The sequence below is a fragment of the Pelecanus crispus genome, chromosome 3 (assembly GCF_030463565.1).
Source record: "Pelecanus crispus isolate bPelCri1 chromosome 3, bPelCri1.pri, whole genome shotgun sequence".
Taxonomy (NCBI): domain Eukaryota; kingdom Metazoa; phylum Chordata; class Aves; order Pelecaniformes; family Pelecanidae; genus Pelecanus; species Pelecanus crispus.
Window position 1 is genome coordinate 20,863,587 of NC_134645.1, and position 12,420 is coordinate 20,876,006.

Sequence of the window (12,420 nt, forward strand, 5' to 3'; positions counted from 1 at the left end):
ATCTCAGAGCAGTTTACTACATTTATTTTAATGAAAGGGGTTAAAAATGAACTTTCGATTTCTTAGAATAAAAAAGTATGAGATGGTCTAGGCTATGAATTTATTCAGCTGCTCTGGGGCAATGGTTAGTATGCATGCTGTTATGGTAAAGGCGAAGTGTTGGGTTTGTGTAGCAAGGTTTTGGTAACAGGGGGGGCACAGGGGTGGCTTCTGTGAGAAGCTGCTAGAAGCTTCTGCTGTGTCTGATAGAGCCAGTGCCAGCTGGCTCCAAGATGGACCTGCTGCTGGCCAAGGCCGAGCCAACCAGTGACAGCGGCAATGCCTCTGTGACAGCATGTTTAAGAAGGGGAGGAAAAAAAAAACTTGTTACCCTGCGGAGGATCCACGCTGGAACAGTCTGTTCCTGAAGGACTGCACGCTGTGGATGGGACCCACGCTGGAGCAGTTCATGAAAACTGTAGCCCATGGGAAAGACCCGCATTGGAGAAGTTCATGGAGGACTGTCTCCTGTGGGAGGGACCCCATGCTGGAGCAGGGGAAGAGTGTGAGGAGTCCTCCCCTGAGGAGGAAGGAGCAGCAGAGACAATGTGTGGTGAACTGACCGCAACCCCCATTCCCTGTCCCCCTTTGCCGCTGGGTGGGAGGAGGGAGAGAAAAATCGGGAGTGAAGTTGAGCCAAGGAAGAAGGGAGGGGTGGGAGGAAGGTGTTTTAAGATTTGGTTTTATTTCTCATTATCCTACTCGGTTTTGCCTGGTAATAAACTAATTTCCCCAAGTCAACTCTGTTTTGCCTGTGCCTGTAATTAGTGAATGATCTCTCCCTGCCCTTATCTCGACCCAGGAGCCTTTCCTTATATTTTCTCTCCCCTGCTCCGTTGAGAAGGAGAGTAATAGAGTGGCTTTGGTGGGCACTTGACGTCCAGCCAGGGTCAACCCACCACACAAAGTGACTTGCCCTTCAATGAAGAAGAGAGATCTTTTATTCAAAGCCACCTTTTCTTTACCATCTTTTCTGTAGAGAAGACAATATCTAGCTAAAGGCACAAGAGCTTACACCCTGTTTTAGTGCTTTGTGACAGCTTGAATTTTTGTAGCATGTATCTTCTTTCCTGCCCGTACAAAATCTTGCTGCTCCATCCTTGACCCCAGTCTCTGGGCTTCTCCTTTTGCTTCCCTGTAGGGATCCTTGATCCCTAGCCCTCCTGCCCCAGCTCTTTCTCAGTCCCCCTCCAGATTGCTGTCACTTATTCTTTTGCTGAGGCTTTGCTGTTGTCTTGTTGACTTCTATCCCTCAAGTGCTATCACTGTCTTTCTGCCTTCACTCCTTCTGCTGCTACTGTACCCATTCATTCATATGGAAATAAGAGACAATCCCAGGATCCTTTGTATTTCCTTTGGTATACAAATTGCATGTTTTTATTATAGATTTCTTCCCTTCTATCTCTTTCCCATTTTCTCATCTTACCCGACCATTCCAAGACTGATAGCTCCCCTTTGAAAGAACAGAGGAAGGAAAGAATGGATGGACAGTCGCATAGCAGAAAACTGCTTCACCCATGAGAAGCCATTCTTTTAAGTTCACAACGGGAGGCTTTTTAGATGTTTAAAATTACAGTGATCCAACTGCTGTGTATAATCCAAAGCTAGCTTCAAAAGAGTACTCAGACTGAGAAACTGGTGACAGCTTCCGGGTTTCCAGTGTGAGAAAGAACTTCATCCCTGAAAAATAACAAGGTGCCAACTTAAAAATCAAATATTCTGATTAATTTCAGCCTTTGCTTCAACCTGTTTTCTCGTATATTTAATGACTTGGAAACTGCTGAATAAAATTGTTAAATTTTGTATTATGCAAGTGCAGGAATTCCAAATGCATTTTTGTCATTGATGTTCATATTGAAATAAGCTAGGATTAGGATGTAATCAGAATGTTTCCACTTTAAAAAAAAACAAACCAAAACCGCAGCAACAAACCCCCCAACCAAACAATACCCCTTGCTCCCCACCCCCCCTCCCAACAAACCAGCCAGGGTGACATCTGATCTGTTATTGTTTAGATGTTACAAAATAAACCCAGTCTGTTAGTTGCAGAAAAAAATTTGAACAAATGACTGAAGAGAGAGTATCTGAACAGAGAAGCATCTAGATGCAAGATTGTTCAGCATGTGCATTTTACTATACTAACAAAGGTCAATTTCAATAAGAAATAAGATTGACTTTGAATTTCATTCCCTTCTGTGAGAGAGAGATGAGAGACTTACTAATACCTGTCAGCTGCTCCTAGCACCACAACCATTGCAGCAAATGACTAAGATAATATGTGGAGGAAATAGTGGATATAAGGTCAAGGGGAGGATTTCATACGTGTTTATATATGCACCTATAACTTCTTTTTGGTACATGGAGCATGTGCCAGAGTTCCTGTTTATACATGGGTCATGAATATTCAATGTGAGTGGTTCTGTAATTGTAGTGAGGAATATTTATTTTTTATTTTGATTCATTTTTTCCCCTGTATAATTTGTTTTCATTCATTCATTCATTTGCAATGTTTTATTTTTAATACTTAATACTTTTTAGCATATTCCAAGATGAATTTTAGCACATCTGTAGTTTCATGTATTGTTAACAGTACTGAGAAGTATATTCTAACTCACTATTTCTTTTGGTTTTGAACCATCTCTTTCAATGCTGGGTTTTTCTCTGTGCTAAGCATTAGGTCCCTCTGTATTATATCCGCAGGAGGACTTTGGAAGCTAAAACCTGGGAAGTAGTAGGTACATGGTGCCAAAATTGCAGTCACCAAAAAATTGCTTCTAACAAACAATGGGAAATGCCTACAATTTCAGTATTAATATTCACTAAAGTTATACCTCTGGCTAATTTTGGCAGTGCATGATCTTGGCTGAAGATCACAATGTTTACTCAATCCATAAGCTTTTCCAGGATCCATAAAACTAGGCCGTTCTTTGGTGGTGTTTCCTGACATGCTTGGTCTGATAAGCTTAGTGACAGCAGTCCTTTGCATAAGTGACTCCTTTATTCATTTTCCCAAAGGAAAGGCCTAGGTTTTTAAATTCTGGCAGTGTCTTAGGGCAGAAATAAATGTGCAGGCAGGAAGCAGTCCAAAGAATGGCTGCCTAAATCTAGAGTGGCAATGCTTAATATTCACCATGTTCTTCAGTGTTTGCTTTGAAGAGAAGCCAGGTTACCTAACTCGGGGCTTCTGGTGACCGTAAAATCTAAACCATTTTGTGGATCCAATATATATCACTTATCCGTGCTAAGAATAATGGGGGGAAAAAACCCCAAGGGTTTTTTTAGGCTCAGCTGGCTGTTTTTTAGAAGTACTCAGATTTCTGGATATATGCAGGAACTAGAGGGGTCACTACATATTAAAATTTGGAAATAGGAAGCTGTTAACATCTGAGCTGTGTGAAGACTGTGTCAGTGCGGTTGTGAGACTTCAGGTGCTATGGTAATAAAATACAATGCCAAATAGGTGATTCTTCATAATTCAGTGTAATAAGTTTCATGGTTATTTTATTAGTATAAGCTCTGGGAAAACACTTCCTTTCCTGTGAGACACATGCAGTGATCACAAATCTTTATCATCATTTGACATTTGTTTTTTGTTAGAACCTAGAAATATTGGAATTATCAGGTTATTGCTTTTTTTTTCTTTTTCCCTCCCCTGTATTCTCTATCCTTAAAACACTAAGAAAGATGTCTAAGCAAACACTGTATAAATCTTGTTGTTATGACTATCACAATAATGGATGCTAAAGACAATGAAAATAAAATTTGAATAACTAGGTCTGAAGGTTTAATTGATAGGAGCTGGTTTTGATTTTGATAACCTTTGAATCTGACAGTTGCAATAATTGTTTTGGCAGTCTTAAAATGAGAGATGTAGTTAAATGAACAAATAAATATTACGAATTCTTACAACAGAGCTGAGCATTTAGTCTGTGCCTTTGCTTGGTTTTCAGAACTGTCCACTATGAAGGTGGTGCTGTGTCAATTCATGCTCGTTCCCTTTGGCGACTAGAGACTCTAAGAGTTGCGTAAGTAAAATCTCTCTCAGAAAAAGAAGTCAGTTTGGCAGGGTGCTTTTTCTATAATAAGAGTATTCCTATAAAATCAGATTGATAACTATAAAACTAGATGGATAATACTAAAATAATCTTTAAAAAGTGCTCTATAACACTCATGAAAAATTAAACACCTTCCTGGAGAGATTGTTAGCACACATGCTGTGTGTTTCGATTTTTTGTTTTTGAAGTTGTTATAGCTGTCAGTGAATCCAAAATTTACCTTTTTTACACATATATGTGACATTTTTAAGGAAGACAGTTCTGATTGTAATAAAAGGCAAAAATTTACAGGAAAAGAAATGCTACCTTGCAGGAGTGTTGGAATGATAGTAAGGAATTATGCCTTGTTTGTTAAGGTAATTGCACTGTAAAATTTCACTTAAATTGTATTACAATATATGCTTGTGATAAAATTTCTAGTGACTAATCAATGATTGCTTTTTAGAGATTAAATCAGGGCTGCTTAGGGAAAGGTTACACTGTCATGGTGCTGTTTTCTCCTTGTGCATTTTATTTAATAGGATGATATTAAATGTCATTGATAGGGCAGTGAGATTTTTGCTTTGGACTAATATTGACCTTGAGAGTGCTTAACTGACAACAATGAAACTGTGGAAGGATCTCTGGATTTTTATTTTGCACATTGCACGTACTTCCCTAATAAGCAGTGGTACTGGAGCAACGTGGGGATTTGAGAAATTACAGGTTTCTGTTAAGGCTTGTCATATATCTCACTTTGACAGGCATTGTATACAAACTTTTGAAGTGTAAACATTTGAACATATATGACTGAGGGAAATTGTGACAACCGTCAAAACTACTAAGCAAAGGCAGCGGTAATCTTTCTTTTTAAGGAACATGACTTTCTTACCAGGAAAAAAAAACTAAATAAAATTCCAAGAATAACACTCTCTCCTACAAGTCCCTCACCTCCCTGTTTTTCTGTATGATATTCTAATAGCTATATACATTCATTGCTGAATTGCAGGCACGTTACTATTCACGCAAATGCTTCAATTTGTGACTTAGTATATGCATGCCTGAAGACCTCCATCAGTTCTAGTCCTTCCCAGAATGACTGCAGATATAATAGTAATTCTGTTAATTTTATATGATTCTGAAGGAATCATTGTTTCTGAACTCCCTTCATTAGTGGAGAACTGTCAAACATTGCCTCTTGGGATGCCCTGCCATGGGATGCCAGATACTATTGCTCAGTGTTGCTTTCTTTCCCAAAAGGTGACAGGGAATGATCATATTCTCACGTTGCAGAAGAGAATTTTTAGTAGTCAGAAATGGCTTCACAAGATACTTTCTGTCCAAAAGGCTTTTCTTGTAAGTGCACATGAATTGTCCTTCTTCCTATCCTGCAGGCATGAACTAGGGGCATGGCTCAATTGCACTACATTTATTATTTTCTTTCTCTTATGGTCCATAGATATTGGGTTCAGGAGAAAATTGAATCAGACTAGAGAAAAGGCAGTTTCCCAGCATGGCCCATAATATGAAAGGTGCAGAGCTGCTGTGTTTTATCAGACCCAGCAATACAATAGCTGAGATTCATGACCTGACATTTTACTTAATTGAGAAGCAAAAGTTGTGCTAGAACACTGGTACACTGACACTTAGATGTGCTTTTGTGGAGTATACTGAGTTTGCTGTGTAGAAGGCAGAAAAAAAGAAATGCATTTCTAAGATATAAAGCTTCCATATTTCCTTCCTCCCCAAAGTCCTTTCCCCTCAACTTAAACAGAAGAGACTATTTAGTTTACAAGAAAAAAAATAGTTGAGGGGAAAACCTCTTCATTCTTTTGGCCCCTTTAAAACCAATAACTAAAAAGGTTTAGAAGTTTAATTAGTGAAGTGTAATAAATCCTGTTACGAAACAGAAGCCAGGTATTGCTCTTGCATTTTAAAAACTCCTGCATTTTAATAATGTCTGCCAAATCAGTTTTGCATACTTTGCATACAGTATGGTCAACTCTTATGAAGACATATGAGAGTAAGTTAATAATCAGGTTAAGTTCATAAGAATGTTTTTGTATATTTCATTGATACTGTGTGAACATTTGTTGATAATTTTAAGCTATTTCAAGCCACAGTAAGCCTAGAGAATTACTGATATTTATGGAAGCACATCAGAACCTCAGCTGTATGCCATAACTCCATTATGATAGGCATTTTGCAAACACAAAATGAGTATATGATTTTCTCTCCAAAAAGCAGTGTGCACATACATCTAAAGTGTAAACTTTTTAAGATATAAGACTGGAGAAAGTTTTGTGAAGATCCAGGGAAACATCCTAGCTGCGGCAATTTTTCAATCTAAGGAATGTTCGAGAAGCCTTCTGAAAAGGCTTTGTGAAATGCATCCTCCTTAGTAACGCCTGCACAAGTTTGTCTTAAGGATTTAATCAGGAAGAACAGAAGAGCTGACTTTTCAGTTTAAGTCAAGAAGTTAGAAACCTGCAACCTATAGTTCAGCTTGAGGAGTTCTTGGGGAACTTAGAAAATCTTTCCCTTTCTTTCTTCATTTCCTCCTATAGAATATGAAGATTCTAGGCCAGTCTTTGCTTAATAGTTTTTAAAATTTGTTTTATGAGGCTTTTTATGTATTTACTTATTTATTTTGCTATTTTATTTTTTGCACACTATTCAAAGTGTGCCTAAATTGTGCTGACTGCTGAAAGGAGAGTGCTCTGGGAGAGTGAACAAGCCTGGCTGCTGGTGGATGAAATGTTGGAAAGGGAACTGGCAGATCTAAGCATTTTGTGTACAGCAGAAGCCTCCTTTTCTGTAGGCGGTCTGTATCTTCTCTCAAAAGGAATTCAGTCGGAACCAAGACAGCCTGTGCAAAGGAAGAGGTTAAGATTATTTATTAGAATGGTTTTATAGGAGATAACCACAAAGCAGGCATTTTCTTGCTGATAATCCAATATTTAGAATTTTATTGTTTTACCAACTAGGTGGCAATATAATGTACTTTAAAATATTTTTGCCAGTAGCTAAACTCTTATGTTTTGTTTTAAAAACCCAAACATTTCCTATGAACTTTCTTAGGTGGAGTGGCAGCCACATTAGATGGGGACAGCCATTCAGGCTAAGACATATAACAACAGGAAAATATTTAAGTCTCCTGGATGACAAGAGTCTTCTTCTTACAGACAAAGAGAAAGCAGATGTAAAATCTACGGCATTCTGTTTTCGGTCTTCCAAGGTATGGAATCAGAGCAGCATTAATATAACTAGCAGTAATTCCAATCTCTTTAGTAAGCAAGATTTAGATATTTCGTATTGCATGAATTACTGGAGCCTTCTACCTTTTTATTGATTAAAAAAAAAAAAACAAACCAACCCAAACCCCACCTCAGTATAATTAATATCTAGAAAGCTTCTTTTATCATTCTTTCACTGGGTATATGCTGCCAAGCTGTTTGTTTGTGTGGGGTTTTTTTTGTTTTATTTTACTGCTTGCCCACTTGTGAACAGTTTCCTCATTTCTTAGTTGTTTTTCTGATGAACTTCACTGGTACTTCACTGCTTATATCTGTTGGCTGACACAGGAAAAATTTATAGTATTGTAGGTTATTTGAATTAAATTGGAAAATCAGGATTTCTTTCATCAGATACTTTAGTTTAATTTAAAGTTACCATAGTTTGAATTTTCATTTGACACCTTCAATAAGCATTTCAGATTCAGAACAGTACTTTGTATAGTGGGTAAAGAGTTTAAAATGATACTGTGATAAATTCTTTAATATCCTTTGATTTCTTGTACTTTTCACCTGTAGCATGATGTTGCTGAAAATTTTCCAGCAATAATGTTGGCCTTTTTTGTTAAATTTATCTTCTAGAATATATAGTAATCATAAACAGAATTATTCAGTAACTTCTCTGTAGTAATTACGTTATATATTTTTAATTATTTGTCTGCTTGGGAAGATAAGCAATGAATATATACCTGAAAGCAGGTATATAGACTTTTGCACTCTGATAACAAAGACTTTAGTTCAGTTGATTGTTTTGAGACCCAGACAATGTACTTTTTTTAACCATTTAGCAAAGCCATAGAAATACTTAAATATTTTAAGACAATGCAGTGCAACTATATTGGGGAGTTCTTGTTGCCGTTAGTATAGATCTCAACAGTTACTCTCCTTTGAAGCAAGAGGGATAAAATAATTCATTCACTGATTCTCAAGATGGAGTCTTCAGTTGGGGTTACTCCAAAAAGAGTGGAACAAAATACTGCGCTCTACCGTTACATGGATTATTTAGTCCAAAAAATACTTGAAGGCAAGAATTGTTAACAATACAGAGAGTATCTTTTGTTGATATGGAGAAGGTCGTTCATCTCTGTTTTCTAAGTAGCATATGCATACGTGTTTTGGAGATTAAATGATGTTGTATTTGACATTTCTTCACTTGGTTTTTTTCAGCCTGAGTTTGGAAGTCTTATTGGGAAGTATTTTGAAGATTTATATTTTGAAGTGGTTTTGTTCTACCATGTTCAAAATAAAAAGTTAACTTTTTTTAATTTAGTTGTTGTTAAGTGACCAAACCTATTATATGCTGAGCAGAGCAGCGAGAAAAGGCTTTGGGACATGTAGAAAAATGTTATGGTAGTCAATTCTTGAAGTAACATGAGAGTATTTTAAGAGGGGTCTATATGCTAATCAGCACATGACAGATATAATCTTACTGATATTTAAATATGGATTTTCAAAGAAATTGGAGCTTTGGAAGATCATATTTGATGTTAATTTTGTGGATATCAACATTCATTTTAACTGAAGACTTATTTTTGAAGGAATTACGGAGATGCCACAGGGGAGGAGTATATGGTTAGCTCTTCATTGCTGAGGATGAATCCACTCTCCTGCTTAGGACTTCTTAAAGGAGTGTCATGTTTCACTTCATTAGGATACAGGTGTTAAAAATTTTTAGATGCCTTCCTTCTCTGGAAAAGAGCGTTAAATAAATATTTCAAAATTATAGCAGTCCTAGAAAAGCTTCTGTAGAAAAGCTAAGCAGCTTTAGGGGTCTCTTTAGGGGTCTCGTGTCGTTGTATGCAGTTAGCCCAAAATAATTATTCCTGGATAAGAGGCAGCCCCTAATCTTCTCTGTTGAATACAGAGCACTAATAGTGGGAGTATGTCAAATGGCTAGATATTTCTTATAGCAATTTCAGTCCTTTTTTGCCACAGTCATAATTCTTCCTTTCCACTACCTACCCACTTGCTGTGCTACAGATAAGTTAGCTCTAAGTAGGCAAAACTGGATATGGCAGAAGAATTACAATTATTTGCAGTATTAAAGACTCAGTTGCTTCAGGCGCATGAGTAGATGATAATTTCAATTTCCAAATGAAAAGCAGTTTTCATGTTTGCAGAGAAAATTCTGAATATTTATCCCCTGTAAATCTGAAGATTCAGATGCAAATATGAATGCTCAATATTTATTGTTGGTTTTAACCTTATTATTTGCAAGGGTCTTACTCATAATTTTAAACACATTAGCTTGCCAGTACTGCATTTAAAAATAAGCTGAAGAGAACCAGAAAGCTGAAGTTTTCTATAAGATGCCTTATATGAACCAGAATACTTTTCTCAGATGCTCAAAGTAACACACACACACATATATATACACATATGTACTTTCTCTTTTCCCCTCAAAACCACAACATTCTGGTACAGAAGTTGAAAAATAATATCAGAATCATCTTGTGTTAAAATTATTTAAATATAGGAAAACAAAGAAATGTGAAAGCTTAAAAATATCACAAGCCAAACAGCACTCAGAAGATATGGATATTCTGAAGAGCTAACAGTCTCTTCATTTTTTTTTTTCTTGGAATTGGGCTTTATGCTCTGGTTATTATATATTACCCTAATAATTATCATTAAATGAGAATTATATTAGCCTATCAGGCATCTAAAATTCAGAAAATTCTTTTTTTCTCTCTTCTAGTCTTGCTTCACTCAGCACAGGATGTCCACAGCTATCTACAATTTATTCCCCAAATACATGCTTCTTTTATAGACTTGACTTTGTAGTGATTGAGTTCTATGGATTTTTTTTCTCTCACATTTGCTAAATATTGATTGTTTTTGATAAAAATTATGAGCTTAATATCACTGTTCCACTGAAATAAGGTAATTTTTCTAATTTAGAAATGTTTATACATTCTGTATAAAGTTTGCTTTTCCTGTCCACAGTCTTTTCCAGTGGACAGAAATACGTCAATTTGAATAAAATTTTATGGCCTGTATTTTTATATCTTCACCTGTTTCTTAATAAAATTGAATAGGAAATATATTAAAGTCAGCTTAAAAAGCAGTCTTGAATTAGCTTCTTCCCGTCAGTGAGATCTGCTAGAATGTCAGTCCTGAAAGTGTGCCCCAGAAGGTATAGGTTGGGTCAGATGGCAAGAGATAAAATTGAAAGGACAAGCCTTAATCATGGGAATCCTTTTCAGAATGTTACAAGGAACTAAACAGAAACATTAGAAGGAAATAATGCATTTAAGGCTAGGCTTCATAGAATAATTTTTTTCAATATTAAGATAAAAACATTTAAAATTATGTTGTCCACTTAGCCCACAAAAAATGTGGGAAGATTGGCTTGTGTTCTGGTATGCGTGGAATAAAAACTGTTTATAAAAAGCACGTCCTTCTGGAGAGCATCTGGCATATTTTTCAATAAACCTGTTCATTTCCAATGCATTCTTGTTGCGTTGCATTACTGAGGTGGTTTACAGACTGTTGCAAAATACATTTGTTTCTGTTTCTTCCAGTGTAATGAATCAAGACTTTTGATCTTTGTTTAGAAAAAGTTGATGGTCTGAGAATGGGCCTAGACTGCGAATAAAACTGAAGCTTTTCTTTGTAAATATGCTGTAGGAAGAAGTAGCAGATGGTTAAGTAATGACAGGTTTTGGTAAGAGTGTAGTGGGCTGGAAACTTGCATCATGTAATGTCTATACCAATAAGCAACTATTAAATGGTGACATGGTGATTTCTGATGTTTTTCAGATCCTGATTTTCACTGATGAACTATTTCACAGTAGATAATGAGATTGAGTCATTACATGTACTTTCTCAACTACCTGCTGTTTATTGGCATGAAACCAGCACTCCATTCATATCTTCCCCTTTATAAACAATTTGTGGTTCCTGTTCACTCCCCAAAAAAGCTTAGTGTATTGAAGTTTCCGAATGAATGCGCTAATGCCTGCTGCCTCCACACCATCCCGTAGCTTTCCATCTTCTGTCTTGTATTCAATCCATCTTTTCCTATATGCTTTCCTAGCTGCTATGTTTATTTGCAGGAAAGAGCTCAGCTGAATGTGACTGAATTCAGTCTGGCCTCTAAACTTGCATGTGGAGTTGTCAGTGTACTTACGTAGGTGAGGACGGAGATCTTGTTTGGCAAATTGTTGGCACTGCAATTCTTATACTAAGTACATTTAATGTTAATTCTAATTGGAATGAAGATTGCATTATCAAATTCTTCAATTTGATATCTCTTCAAATATCTCTTCAATTTCTGTAATAGTAGATTTTAAAGAAAGTATGGAATAATATTTTAAATTCAATAATCCCTTGTTTTATTGACTGTGCTTTATGAGAAAATTTGTGAATTCATGTATTTATATCTTAAGAAGTTGGTTGTGAGGAGGAAGACTTGGAAAAAAAGAAAATCTTACAATGTAGAAGCACAGTATGTTCACACAGGTTCACACTATCTGCTAGTTGTGAAGGTAATTCAAAAGACTAGAGCTTGAAATCAGGCTGTCATTTCTTCATATATAGCAGGACTAATTTATTTTTTCATATATCATCGTTTGTGTGCAATGTCCTATTATAAGTAGCTTTTCAATTTCCAGCTATTATTACCTTCAGGTTATTTGTGCTAGCTTTTGAATTGAATACAAGAGTTGAATACAACATTTAGAGAAATGATATGAACAAAATAATGAATTAATAATGGAATAGAAGCACACAATAACTCAGTAATTGGCATGAGATGTGTCAATAAATCAATTATTACCACGTATCAATGGACAAGATTTTAATAAGAATTTCAGCACTTAAGGAATCAGACATTTACAAGACAGTGAAATCAACATCCGTATCCAGAAACAGTTTAATAATATGAATTGATGACTATATTATATCTGGAAGCTTAATGTTATGAAAAGTAATAATAAGAATTTCACCTGAGTATTAATTTATCTTTTTTTTTTTTTTAAGTGCTTCAAAATGCATTGATAATTGTAGGGTGAAAATCTAGTTACATGACATCTCTCTTTACTTAATAAATG

General features: G+C 36.1%; 1 protein-coding gene across 1 annotated transcript in view; it reads left to right on the plus strand.

Annotated features, from left to right (window-relative positions):
- RYR2 (ryanodine receptor 2) overlaps positions 1-12,420 on the plus strand; it is a 456,789-nt gene that overhangs the window by 213,089 nt on the left and 231,280 nt on the right. Inside the window, exons 11-12 of the mRNA XM_075706907.1 lie at positions 3,990-4,064; positions 7,155-7,311. Coding sequence (XP_075563022.1) covers positions 3,990-4,064; positions 7,155-7,311 — 232 coding nt within the window. The remainder of the gene's footprint in view (positions 1-3,989; positions 4,065-7,154; positions 7,312-12,420) is intronic.